This window comes from Patagioenas fasciata, chromosome 7 (genome assembly GCF_037038585.1).
Source record: "Patagioenas fasciata isolate bPatFas1 chromosome 7, bPatFas1.hap1, whole genome shotgun sequence".
Classification (NCBI taxonomy): domain Eukaryota; kingdom Metazoa; phylum Chordata; class Aves; order Columbiformes; family Columbidae; genus Patagioenas; species Patagioenas fasciata.
Window position 1 is genome coordinate 36,461,171 of NC_092526.1, and position 13,903 is coordinate 36,475,073.

General features: G+C 48.8%; 1 protein-coding gene across 1 annotated transcript; it reads left to right on the plus strand.

The window, feature by feature from the left end:
- The first annotated feature begins 2,104 nt into the window (after nucleotides 1-2,104).
- Nucleotides 2,105-13,387, plus strand: POFUT2 (protein O-fucosyltransferase 2). Its single transcript, XM_065841576.2, has 11 exons — nucleotides 2,105-2,609; nucleotides 3,009-3,077; nucleotides 3,205-3,559; nucleotides 4,335-4,585; nucleotides 5,611-5,755; nucleotides 6,084-6,194; nucleotides 9,402-9,468; nucleotides 10,005-10,130; nucleotides 10,691-10,871; nucleotides 11,161-11,284; nucleotides 11,547-13,387. The coding sequence occupies exons 1-11, from the start codon at nucleotides 2,120-2,122 to the stop codon at nucleotides 11,698-11,700; spliced, it is 2,073 nt and encodes a 690-aa protein (XP_065697648.1). The 5' UTR covers nucleotides 2,105-2,119; the 3' UTR covers nucleotides 11,701-13,387.
- Nucleotides 13,388-13,903: the final 516 nt, after the last annotated feature.

The window sequence follows — 13,903 nt, forward strand, 5'->3', positions numbered from 1 at the left end:
TCACGTAAGATGGCAAGGCAACTACTTTTATGCTTCCCTAATGACCAGCCCTCAATGGTCTCAGCGTTTCTACACATTGAGCAGTGTGGCTAGCAGAAATCAAAACAAATAATCACACTTCTGAAACTGTAACATTCCTACTATGGAGATCACCTTCGTATCATTCTCAGCACATCAGGAAACAAAAACAGATTACATGGCATGCTATTTTTTTACCACTCAGTAATCATATCTGGAAACACAGACTTACTCGTTTTCTTCTTTTGCCAGAATGTTACTATGTCTTTGTGCAACTCTTTCGCTCTTTTTCTGGCAAGCACTGCAGAGGCCTGAAAGAACACAAAAGCAATGTATGAAAACCTATTAGCAGCAAAACACCAAAACACACACTGCAGTTTTTATCAGAAAAATATTTACCAATTTCCATAAAATTCTCATGGCTGTATTTTAACCTCTCACTTCAGACTTACATGTAACCAGCAGGTCTGTTCTCCATAAAAAGTGCTGCTTTTATAAGAGCTACAACAAGCTTGGAGAACAAAGGTGCCTTTTTAAGCACAAAACAGGAACAGATCACACAGTCCCTGACCTGGCTCCTGAATACACCTCAGCACTGACAGAATAGCAGTAAAACCAGCAAGCAGGTCACTCTGCAGATATTGCATGACCTCATCCCACCATAGTGCTGCTGAGCCTGAATGCAGCTGCATATTTAACTCAGGTTTGGGCAACAAGATACAAGCAGCAGGGAGGATCGGTTTGGTGTTTGAACTGGATGCTAACAGGACAGCTAAAGCCAGGCAGAGCTCTAGTTTTTACCACGTTTTAGATACAGTTTAGCACACTTCTATGCCTGTCTGTGACACAGGGCTCAGGATACAAAAGCTTTCCCCAGGTGAAAAACACACCACACTACCAAACAGGGCAAAACTCTCAGCAGAGCTGCATCCATCTCAAGCATTCAGGTTTAAGCCTACTCTTGTGTCGACTGCTTCCAATACTCACATGATCAAAAAAGTGAACAACAGCCATTTTTTTATTGCGCCTGGTCATGACCCGTCGAACTCTTACAAACTGGCCGAAGTGCTTCTCCAGCACCGTCCTGTCGTTGAGATAATCGGGGATGTTCTTGCACTGGATGGCCGTCAGCTCGCCGGGCGACAGGACCCCCAGTCCCTCCGTGCTCTCGCTGCCCCGAGCCCGGCGCGCAGGGGTCACGGGAGTGGCATCTGCGAGGAGAGTTTGGTGGCCACCTCAGTAAACGGAGCGATGGGGTGTCCCGGGGCTTCACCTCCACCCCGACCTACCTTCCCGCGGAGGGTCCCGGGCTTCGGCCGGCGGCGGCTCCTCGGAGGGTCCCCGCTCGGCCTCGCCGGCGCCTCCGCGGTCGCGCTGTCCACGGTTCTGGCTGCGCAGCACCGCCTCCAGCGTGCGGCCGAAGAGCGCCCCGCCGCGGGGCCGGTTCAGCAGCACCGCCCGCTTCTCCGGGGGCGCCACCGCCGCCCGCCCGCCCGCCGCCGCCTGCCGCGGTGAGCGCTCCCGCTCCTCCTTCCGCTTCAGCCCCTTGGGCGCCGGCTCCCCCGACTCCTCAAACAGCGGCCGCGGACCCTTCTCCTCCGGGCGGCCCAGGGCGGCGGCGGGACGCGAAAAGGAGAAGGGCCCCACCGCCGCCGCCGCCGCCTCGGAGCCCGGCTCGGGCGCGAAGCCAAAAGGCGGCGAGAAGGTGAAGTCGGCGGGGGCGGCCGGGCCCTTCTCCCCGTCGCCGCCCGCCAGCGGCTTGAAGGCGGCAGCGGCGCTCTCGGGGACCTTGAAGCGGAACTCGGGCGGCGCGAAGGCCCCGCCGCCCGGCGCCTCGCCCGGCCCCGGGAAGCCGCCCAGGTTGGTGGGCGGCTTGAAGCTGAAGCCCGCGTTGCCCGCCGGGGCCCCGCTACCGCCCGCCACCGTGAAGGCCGGCGCCTGACCTAGCCCATAAGGCGACCCGAAGGCGGCGGCAGTACCGGCAGGCCCAGGGGCGAAGGGAAGCCCGGGGGCGGCACCGCCCTGCCCGAAGACGGCGGCCTGTCCGAAGCGCAGCGGCGGCGAGAAGGCAGGCGGCCCGCGGAAAGGGCCCCCGGCGCTCATGGCGGCGCCGCCGCTACCGCCTCTGTTCAGCGGGTGGGCGGGGTCCCGCCGGCGGGCCGGGGCCGGGACGCGCATGCGCAGGTGGGCGGGGTCCTGCTGCTGTCGCTGTCACCGGCGGTGTGGCCGTCACTGGCGCTGCCGCCGCCATCATGAGCGTGGCGCTGCGGAACGCCCAGCGGGCCGTGCCAGTGCGTCGCGCCCCGCTCCGCCGCGCCGTGTGCATCCTGCGGGCCGCCCTGGGCGCTTCCCGCTTCGACGTGGGGCTGATCTGCGCCAACAACGGGCTGATGAGGCGCCTCAACGGCGCGTACCGGCAGCGCCCGGAGCCCACCGACGTCCTCTCCTTCCCCTTCCACCGGGTGGTGGCGGGGGAGCTGCCGCGGCCGAGCTGCCGCGACGAGTACAACCTGGGGGACATCTTCCTAGGGGTGGAGTACATCCACCAGCAGTGCCGCGACACCGGGGAGGACTTCGATGGCGTCCTGGCGGTGAGCCCCGCCGCGGGCAGCGATCCCCCTGCCCGTGCACTGCAGGGAGGGACAACCGCGGGAGGTCCCCCGGGGACAGGGTACCGGCTGCCGCTCCCCTAGCCCGGCTGGGCTAAACAAGGGGGCCATGATCTTGCAGCGTACCCTGAAAAGATTAACTCTGTGTTTTAAAACGTATTGAACTGGCGAGTTGGGACACTGCCTGATCTTTGTCGTTTTCGCGTTTCCCGGCACGTTCTGGCAAAACGTCGGGTTACGTGGTACAGGGTTAGCCATGGTCACCCCTCGCACCCCGGCTTGTGCGGGGCAGGCTGTGGCGCTGGGGCCGTCTGCGCAGGCGAGGGGCTATTGCTGGGGTTGTGTTCGTCACACGTCACTTGTTCTTGCCTCTTCGCGCAGGTGACGGCAGCCCACGGATTGTGCCACTTGCTTGGCTACCAGCACAACACCAAACCCGAGTGGCAACAGGTACGGCGATGCCGTGGAGCTGGGGAAGGCGTGCGGTGCCCGTATCAGGTCGCACCCGGGTGGAAAGCATCGCCCCGCCGCGCACTCCCGTGGCCGGGGGGTGCTGACCGCGGCTGCTCTCCCGCAGATGTACCAGAAGGAGGTGGAGATCCTGGAGGAGCTGAACCGGCTCACCGGCGCCAGCCTCCGGCCCCTGACCGCGGGCCTGTTCTGAGGCAGCCGCGCCGGGGACCCCGCGGCCGCCGCTTCCCTCCCGCGCACCGAGGGGCCGGGCCGCCGCCGGGGCCGCCCCGGACGTGGCGCGGCGCGGGGATGGCGGCGCCCGGCTCCGGCTGCCGCCTTCTGCTGCCGGCGCTGCTGCTGCTGGGCCTGGCCGCGCTCGCCTCCCCGCCGCCCGCCGCCGCCCAGCCGCCTCCCGCCGCCCTCCGCGCCGGCCACGCCGCCTCCTCGCTGCCAGCCGCTGCCGCCGCGCCGCGCACCAGGTGAGAAGCGGCCCCAACCACCGCCGGCGAGGGCCCGCTCGCCCCGGGCCGGTCCTGCCCGCCAGGGTCAGCCCCGGTCGCCCCCTGGGGCCCCATGTGTCCCACACACGCGACCTGCCGTGTCCCTGAGCCATCGGTTGGTGGGCATGTAAAGGTCTTCCTTACCTGCTGCTGCTCTTTATGTTGTTTCTGGAAGATGCTGCTGTTACTGTCTTGGGGCTTTCCTGCTGGGGACATCTGCCTTTTCTCACACATGCAACCTTTTCTCCTGTCCCTCCTGAATATGTCCTGCCTTTGTATGCAGCTCTACGTGCCTCTGCTTCATTCGCTTACAACTTCTGAGTACCACAAACTCCTGAAAGAGGAGCAGTTTCCATCCCAATAGAGTTGCTCATGTCCCTGAGCCATCAGCTGGTGGGCATGTAAAGGTCTTCCTTACATGCTCCTGCTCTTTGCATTGTTTCTGCAAGATGCTGCTGTCGCAGCTGTCTTGGGGCTTTCCTACTGGGGACATCTGCCCCACAGCAGGTGACATGCAGCCTTTTCCTCTGTCCCTCCTGAACGTGTCATCTTGTCTTCAAATTCAACTCTGTGCTCCTCTGCTTCATCCCCTTACAGCTTCTGAGTACCACAAACTTGTGATGAAAGAGCAGTTGCCATCCCAATAGAGTTGCATCACATGATTGTGGGGTAAAAAAAAAAAGATAAAAGCAAACCACAAACTTGTAAAAGGTTTAAAATCCCTGAAGTAATGATATTGCTTTGTTCTCCCCAGATACCTGTTGTATGATGTAAATCCTCCAGAAGGGTTCAACCTTCGCAGGGACGTCTACATCCGCATTGCTTCCCTTCTAAAGACCCTGCTGAAAAGTGAAAACTGGGTGTTGGTTCTGCCTCCCTGGGGACGCCTGTATCACTGGCAGAGCCCTGACATCCTTCAGGTCCGCATCCCTTGGTCTGACTTCTTCGATGTCCCCAGCCTCAACAGGAACATCCCTGTCATTGAATATGAGCAGTTCCTTGCAGGTAGACCATGGAATCATACAATCTACAATTGACTAGATATTTGAGGTGGTTTACTCAGTTTTATGTGCTTTTATCTTTATACATAAAATAAAAGTTAAAGGTGGCAAGAGGAGGGGTGGGAAAGGATTGTGCTGAGTAACAAACCACTAGGATGAAATAAACCCAATTATTTGGCAGCTCATTTGATGTAGCGCTGTCGGCCCTCAGACTTCCTAGAGACCCCAGAGAAAGCTGATGCCTCTGGTTAAAAACAAAGATACTTCTGCGTAATTTTGGCCATAGTAGCAGCCCTGTAAGGAGAGAGAGACATCCTGCAGCTCTTTGTCAAAATGCAGACAAGCCACCTTTTTCTGGAGGTGGCTGAACAGTAGAGGCTGTACAGTGGGTTCTTTGGTGAACCTACTTTTTCATCATTGATACTGCATTTACTCAAAATACTTATCCCCTGCTTTTTGTGTATAAAATAGTATATAAGAGAAGGGCTTTCCCTAAAAATGTGGAAACTGTGAAGTTGGTTCCTTTAGGGTTTAATATCACATTGAGCTAATCACCAAATGCCAAAATCTGCAGCAGTGTCACAGACTTTTTCAGCAAAGGTAATAAAGACCACCAAATGTCACACTTCTGCAAAGAGCTCCGGAGAGATGGTTGTCCCCTACCTTTCAGGAAAAAAAAAAAAAAAAGAAAAAACAATCATTTAGAAGCCCTGAAATTTGGGGAAAGAAGGGCTTGTAGTTGTCATTTTCTTGGAGAGACTCTTTCCATAGCAGATACCTGCAGCATTGAAAACCACTGTACTTCATGGTGTGTTTTACTCAGCTGGGTGGGAGTGCCAGTTTGTCACATCCCCTGACCTTTTTAGCTTTCCTGGCTCACACAGAGCTTCCTTTCCTTTTTTATAGTGAAAACAGAGAGCGGTGTAGTATTAGCATTTCTAGCATAATTTTAACTGCAACTAATGTGAGTTCATATCTTTATTGTGTGATTTTCATGCTCACAAATGCTTTGCTGTGTCTTCTGCTCAGAGTCAGGTGGGCCCTTTATTGAACAGATTTACGTCCTACAAGGCTACGCAGAAGGATGGAAAGAGGGAACATGGGAAGAAAAAATAGACGAAAAGCCATGTATTGATCAGCTTATGTACTCCAAAGACAAACATGCGTACTACAGGTAACATCTAGCAGTCCTTTCAGTTTTCTTTTGAGTTGCTTTCAGTGAGACATTGGCCTGTGTTAACGGAACAGACTCGCACGCTTGTTGTAGTGTTGTCTGAATATCTGGGTGCTTGGGGTTCACTTTTTATTAAAACCCCATCAATAATAGGAATGTACTAGAAGACCTAATTTTAGAAAGTTGTTGTTTCACACAAAAAAAAAAGGAGCTGCCTGGTTTATTTATATATCATCTTTCTAGGGTGTACTGTTTATTTGTTTGATTATATATATGGCATTAATTTAAAATACAAACCTGTGAACCAATACTTTGTGTTCCCTTTCAGGGGATGGTTCTGGGGTTATGAGGAAACACGGGGCCTAAATCTCTCTTGTTTGTCTGTCCAAGGATCTGCCTCAATTGTGGCTCCCATCCTTTTGAGGAACACTTCAGCACAGTGAGTTGCCTTGTATTCCTATTTGTTGAGGTATAGTGTGCTCACAAAGCCATGGCCAGGTGGGAAGGGCAGGGGGCACTTACAGCCTATGTCCCACTGTTGTGATACTTCATCACTGAATTATTGTAATCCATTGAAAGCATTACAAAAAAGAATTTACACTGTAAGAAACACCTAATTGTAAGCTAGGTTAAATGCTCCAGTGCTAAAACTAAGAGGAAATAGCCTTGAGCTCCTTTGTATTCTCAGGTAGCTAAATGTCCTTGCCACCCTGTGTTTACGTTTTCTTTGCCCTTCAATGCTGGGTCAAGAGGGAAAAAACAGTGGGAAGAAGAAAAAATCTCTGTCTATGAATACATCAGGGGAATAAATCCGTAGAAGAAAAGCAGACTGCGTAAGCTGAAGTGCAGTTTTGCCGTGAGAGCAAAAACATCCCAAAATTTGACACTGATACAATTTAATTGGAAATGAGATGAAGGTTCCCCTAAACAGAGCCATGGAGATCTGTAGTACCAGCTGCTGGGAGCAGAGAAGGCAAAGTCCCATTTTTTCATAGAAATGTTGTTTTATTTGCAGGAATTATACCATAATCTTTGCCAGTGACAGCAGAAAACTGGATTTAAAAAGCCATAGAAATCCCCATGTTTAGCCCTACAGTTAACTCTTCCATGGCAACTATCAAAGGTCTGGCAATGAGGAAGGTCAAGAGGAAAATTAGGATAGATGCCCAGGTATTCCTAACATGCAGACAAGGTGTACGTCAATCTAGTTTAGTGTCTGAAAGCCAAGACTGACTAAAATCAGATGTCTGGGGAGAAGTGTAAGAACTGGGCAGGTGTGTATAGTACCTGCCCTGAGTCCTGTCACACTCTTCAGATTTGCGGTTGTAGGGACTTTCTGAACCAAAAGTGATTTTCACATCTTTTCTATCCTTCAGTGAACTGTGCAGCTTCCCTTTGAACTCCCATGCACACTTAGCATCCACAAAATCTTGGGACAAGACCTAAAGGTTTTACACCTAACTGCGCATCCCGTGAAAACCCACCTCCCCTTGTAACTCCTGCCTGCAAGTTTCCTCTAATGGCCCCTAGTTCATGTAGGGCAAGAAACAGTGAACAAACAGCTCTTCCATACTCACCTCCACACCATGGGTGACTTTACATCTGTCTATCGTATCCCCACCGAGTTGTTTTTCATGTGAAAGCTGTTCCGTGCCTTTGGTCCCCGCTGCCTTTCACTGAACCTCTGCAGTTCAGCTGGATCCTGCACACTGAGTGTGGGTGATCCTGTTACACGGTGGTACAATGACACACTCTGTTTAATGCTGTCTTCTTTTTCTGGAAATTCCTAGTATACAAGTTCTATTTTTTTGACCTCTGAGTATTGTCTTGGCATTTTCATCAAACTGTCCTCATTCCTGAGCATCAATAGTTAGCACAGAGCCCTTTAGTTATCAGGTAAAGCCAGTATTTTTTTTACTAGATGCACTCCTAATTAGGTTTCATCTGCCGTTTTATTGGCCAGTCCTCAAACTTGAGTTCCTTGACAGCTGTTCGGTGAATACTGCCCAGTGTTGGCCATTAGTTGGTTCATTTTGTCTAGCTGTTCCATCACTGGACATTTCCTATGGACGCTTTGGTTTGAGACATGTTCCCTGTAAAAAGTACTTCTGGTATGGGAGTCTTCCCAGCTCCTCCACCTAGCGGACAGCTACAAAAAATAACAAGAGCTGTTTCTGTCGTGACATTACTGTTTCTAAGTGCTTGTTAAGCCTTTATGTTCCTTTTTCTTTGTATTGGAACAAAGATTTGTCATTAGATTGAAGGCCTTTATTTTTCATTGTGCTAGCTCTATTTTGACCTTCTTTATTGTCTTTTCTGTTTAACTTCATGCACTTTATGAGCTTTTCCATTTTCTTCACTTGGACACTACTTCTGCATTTTTGCATAGTTTTGAAACTGAATGCAACTGCGGTAACTTTCCTTGGGCCATTGTTGATCCAGTTGGATGTTGAAGATGAGTGTGTTTATGGCCACTGTAATCTCAGTAGCTCTGAGATTTTGGTCCGTGTCTTGCTGCTTCTCAAAACAATGTCAGGTGCTGCTTCCTGCTCAATTGGTTCATGGAACTGTCTTCGATAGTGTCTGAAACTGCAGTTGTTGAGTCCCGTCCTGCTACGACACCTGCTCATCCTACCTGAGGACAGTTGAAATCTCCAGTGGTGATGGTGACTTGTGACCTCTCTGATCTCCTACGTTGCCCTTTTGGCCAGACGATCGGTTGTGTGGTCCTGGTACTGTATTATTACTCTTCAGGTGCGATCACTTATTGGAATCTTCCTGATATATTTCAATTTTTAATCTAATTCACCTCCAAGCTTCCCGCTACACACAGTGCTGCTTCTCCACCAGCGCAATGTACTCTGTTTTCCAGATTATTTGTAGCCTTATGTGCAAGTCCCCAGCTGATTATCAGCAGTGATAATCTGAAGTTGATTGGGTATTTGCGTCCTCTCATTTTAGTAGAAGAAGATCCAGCATTTCTCTGTGTGTTCACTTATGCTCAGCATGCACAGAGCACAAACTAAGCCTACCGTCCCCTATGCTCTTGGATACTCCCAAAATCTCTTCTGCTTCTTAGAACTTGGAACAGTTATGTTTCCAGTACACAATCCTGAACTGTGTGTTTTTAGGAAAAGCACAGGCTGTTTTCATGGTAGTGAAAAATTTCTGGTTTAGAATTTGTGATTAGTTGCTAACACACATTTTTGTAGTCTCTATGCGTTCCTTTGCTGTAGGACATTTTATTCCACACTTCTTGCTCCAAGGCTGAGCATCATCTCATAGGTCGCTTCTCCCCTTTGAGTCACTCTCCCTGTTGACAATCTTATTTCTCCAGCATCAACTATTATGAGGACTACATGAGAGATTGTTAATGCTTCCTCGTGTTTAACTGTCAGAATTGAGAGTATCATGTATTAAGGAAGAGAACGGGCACACACAGTGGTACAGTTCCCTTCTCTCCCCAGCAGGCTATGGGTCACAATTTGCTTTACACAGAACAGATTGGCAGCCTGTCCCTCATTCCCTGTGCTCCCTTTGCGAACAGATCATAGTCTCTGCTTTATCCTGGCAACTGTATAAAGAAACATCGTAATGTAAATTCTATTCCTAAGGGAACTGCACTCAGTTTTACAATTTTTAATAGGTCAGTGATGTTAGACAGAGCTGAAAACCTTCTTCATGACCACTACGGAGGGAAAGATTATTGGAATGTGAGTATTTTCCAGTTAGCTTCTCTAGACTTTCTACTTGGTTCTGATAAAAATTCCGTAACCGATGTGTGCTTCACTTTTGCCTGGGGTTTCTTTTCTTGAAAGTAACTTGTGTCATATGTTTCAGCAGCATAGGCTTACAGATGGTCTTCAGGCTGCTGTTGATTAATGTGATGCAGTTTGTCCTGGTGTCTCGTCCCCAGAGATTCAGGGCTGCAGGCATGTCATCTAGAAGGACCCCCCCTATGCAACACATCTGCGATCAGCAGGGAACTGCCTTTGTGCCATTATAAATAACTATAGTTTGCTCTGTACACCTGTGTATTGCAGAGTCAGACAAGTATGCTGGTTGTAAATGTGCTTATGATTAAACGGTTAACGCTCAGATGAAAAGTTAGAAATTGTTGCTTGTAGTGCTGCATGGATGTGTCAGAACTAACTGCATCCTGGAGGCTCTGTGTATGTGAAACTGTCTCCATTTAGTCATTTTTAGCCCTCCCTTTTTTGTGACTCGGCATCTGCTCTTATTCCAACAGACCCGTCGGAGTATGGTGTTTGCTAAACACCTCCGTGTAGTGGGAGACGAGTTTAGAAACAAATATCTTCAATCCACAGATGAGGCAGACAGGACTCATTACAAGGAGGACTGGACTCAGATGAAGGTAGAATCATAACAGTCTGTTTCCCATAACAAATGCAATTTTTTGTCTGCATACTCCTGGCCGTACACTACAGGTAATTTTGGAAGATACAGATGAATCTAGCTCTCCCTGCTCAAATTGAGGTGGATGGGCATGTTCCTACTGTACCCTCTTCTCCCTGTGTGACATGAGTTCAGGGAGTCTGCTGAGATGTGGCTGACTGGGTCTGGGTGCCAGATTTCTGTTACCCTCATTTCACTGAAGGAAACTGGTATTTGTTCTTGGATTCAGCATCGTCTTTGGGTGTAAGGTTCAGCTGCAAACTGCCAGTTGTGGGTTTGGTCGAGCAGAGTTGATTTTTTGCTTACAAATATTTCACACTCTAGTTCCTCTTGTATAATGCAGGCCCCCCAAGATGGAAATGTTGCAATAAGTGTCCCAAATACTGCCAATCCATACCTTAAAATTGCTTTCTTTAGCTAGAGCACTTCAAAATCCAGAGGTTATGCATCCAGGACTTTTCAGTGTGAATGAATAGTGGTGCTCTCCAGTTTTAAAGTTTACTGATCTCTCTCTCTTAGGTTAAGACGGGCACAGCTCGAGGTGGTCCATACCTTGGGGTTCATCTCAGAAGGAAAGACTTCATCTGGGGTCACAGAGAAGACGTGCCTTCCCTACAAGGAGCAGTGAAGAAAATCCGCAGCCTCTTGGAGACCCATAAACTTCAAAAAGTTTTTGTAGCCACTGATGCTGTCGAGGAGGGTAGGCAGATTACAGTCAGTTTAGGATCAATAACTTTTGGCAATGAGTGCAGCAATTACTACTTTGTTTTTATAAATGACTGGAAGTTCATCTGTCTCCATAATTCAGTGAGGAGTTGAACAGGACTGAGCAGCTGTTTTCTTCCAGCTTGAGTAGCTGGTATCAAACTGTTCTTTTGGTATTTCCCATAGGAGGTTTGATGGTCTCTACAAGGAAAAATTTGGAATCAAATTAGCAGCAACTTGCTCTTTATAACATAAAAATAAATTTGCGTCTTCCCCTTTTTCAGAGGTTGAATTGCTGAAGAAACTCCTGCCTGAGATGGTGAGGTTTGAACCTTCGTGGGAGGAGCTGGAACTCTACAAAGATGGGGGCTTGGCTGTGATTGACCAGTGGATCTGCGCACATGCAAGGTTGCGAATTTGACTTTTCTTTGAGGAGCCAAATCTTATTGTCACAAAACTGAATATTTTTTTGACCCAGATATCATTGCTTAAAAATAATGTGTGACATGATACTATATACTTGATCTATAGATAAAATAGATGTATAATAGTTATATTGTATATATATATAATATATATGATAACTTCATATCATTTCAATGAACATTAACAATTACTTGCATTTTAAAAACTGGCCCTCTTTGCAAATGCATTCTGATTTTTTTCACAGGTATTTTATAGGCACCTCAGTTTCAACATTTTCCTTCCGGATCCATGAGGAGAGGGAGATCTTGGGATTTGATCCAAAGACAACTTACAACCGATTTTGTGGCGATAAAGAGAAAAATTGCGAGCAGCCAACTCACTGGAAAATCTTATATTAAAATACAGAGAAACCCAAGGACTTCAATATTGGTGAGCTCGAAAGAATAAGGAAAAACTACGGGGAAATACCAAACTACAACTCAGTCTGCCTTCTTCTTGGTGTTTACTTGACATTTCGGTTCTGGAGTACAAGCAATATTCACCTTCTTAGCCAGGCACTGATGGGAGTGAGGAAAATGAAACCAGCCTCTGATCCAGTTCTCAGCATAGTCAGGATTAGAAGACACCACTGGACACTACAATTGACTTGAAAACCAAAATTTGTCCTGAAACTCAGTAACAGAATAAGTTGGAGCTTTCTTCAAACTTCTGAAGAAGAGAAACAGTTTAACTTTTATTAATACAAACTTAACAGAGCTGTGGTCTGTACTGCATTTCTGTATTTATTTTTCATACTGTTCAGCGTTTGCCTCTGCCCGCTGCCCCTCTGATCTTGGTTTTGTAACCTGCACTACATGACCTGCAGATTGTGCGTAAACTCTGCCATTTCTAGGGGAAATCATCCCTTTTCAAATAGTAATTTGTGAACGTTCAAATTGATGCAACTAGTGCTTGATAAAAGGAGAGGAGGTGGCATTTCTACCTGAACACCAGCTGCTTCTACTAGCAGTCTCTATGCTGAGAGAGGCACAAAGCTGGGACTCACAGGGTGGTAAAAGAAAGGCTATGTTTCTTCTTATGTTTTACCTTCACAAAGGGAACTCTTTTTTCCCCCATCATCCTCACAAACGCTTATTTAGTTGGATTGCTGCAAAAGTCAGCACCCTTTTGGGGTCGCCTGTCACTCAGTTCAGCAACAGTGATGCATTGCTAGGGAGCCTGCTAGAAGGCCTTTTAAGTTTTTACATCAGTTAAATGGATCTTCCCAGTAATTTAACAAATAAATTTCTGCTTTCAGTTTATGCAAGAGAGCAAACTGAGGACAATCACAGACAGCAAAAGTCATTTGGCCTCCAAATAATGTGTATAAGCTGAGCAGCAGGGAGCCCTGCAGGTGGGGTTGTGCTGGGATGGAGGTACAGGGGAAGAGTCCGTGTCTGCACCACCAGCCAGAGGGAAAGGCCAGCTCCTGTTTCAGAAGGGTTTTGTGTGAGTACAATTCTAACTCTTGCAGTCTCCTGCTATATAGAGTTGTCTGCTGGGAAGTACTCTGCACCATTGGGTGCTCCAGATGGGTCTTCTGCCCTGCAGGCCTACATGGTTCTGTTAAGCAGGAGAAACTTTTCTCAAGAATGGACTAGGAGACAGATTTCAAAAGGTGAAGCAGATATTTTACCTTAAAGTCTGTATTAACAGATTACCTTGCTGTTAGTTGACCCTTCACTTGCTCTTTCCTCTTGGCCTGAGTAGGAGTATATTTAACCCTCCTGCACTGTGCAGTGGACATTTCACAGATGCTCCCAGACAGTTAGGTTGTTTCCTCCCGTGCAACTGCAGCAGAAGCTGTGAAGACTTCTCAGACAGCAGGAGCAGCAGCTCTCCTGTTCTTCCCAGCTGTTGATCGTACCTTTGTGCAGCAGCTGAGCCTCTCTGGTGACAAAGTGGGGAGCCCAGCGTTTCAGAGCAGTGCCTTTTCCCACTAAGTCAAATGTTCTTGTGTAACCAGTGCACCATGTAAAGCGCTGGTGGCATTTTACATGTAATGTATACCTCGTTAAGAAAAATAAAAAGCCTTGTAGCATTTTATGTGATGTGTCCGTGCTTCTTGCTTCTTCCTAACTGTGCGTTTTGCTGTCTCCTGGCTCCCTAGCATCGGACATAGAAGAAACTTAGATAAAACCTGCATGTGCTGTCTGGGGTTTTTTTAATCATCTGTCCCATGAGGACATTAGCAGGGGTAGCCAGCATTACCCTTCTGGCACTGGGAGACTGCACCTGGTGCATCTCAGTGCTGACAGCTGCTGCAAAGCAGACACAGCTGGCGACTCTCCTCCTGAGGGTCCTGGTTGCTTCAGGGCCTGACTTTTCCAGCATTTCATGTGCCCAGGTGGCCAAAAAGGCCAACAGCATCCTGGCTTATATCAATAGTGTGGCCAGCAGGACTGGGGAAATAATTGTCCCCCTGTACCAGCACTGGTGAGGGCGCACCTTAAATCCTGTGTTCGGTTTTTGGCCCCTCATCATAAGAAAGACATTGAGGTACTGGAAAAAGTGCAGAGGAGGCAACAAAGCTGGTGAGGGGCCTGGAACACGTCTGATGAG

Coding starts and splice junctions, on each gene's coding strand:
- POFUT2 (XM_065841576.2), top strand. CDS start 2,120: ATGGCGGCGCCGCCGCTACCGCCTCTGTTCAGCGGGTGGGCGGGGTCC. Junction 5,756..6,083: donor GACAAACATGCGTACTACAG/GTAACATCTAGC, acceptor GTTCCCTTTCAG/GGGATGGTTCTGGGGTTATG. Junction 10,131..10,690: donor AGGACTGGACTCAGATGAAG/GTAGAATCATAA, acceptor TCTCTCTCTTAG/GTTAAGACGGGCACAGCTCG.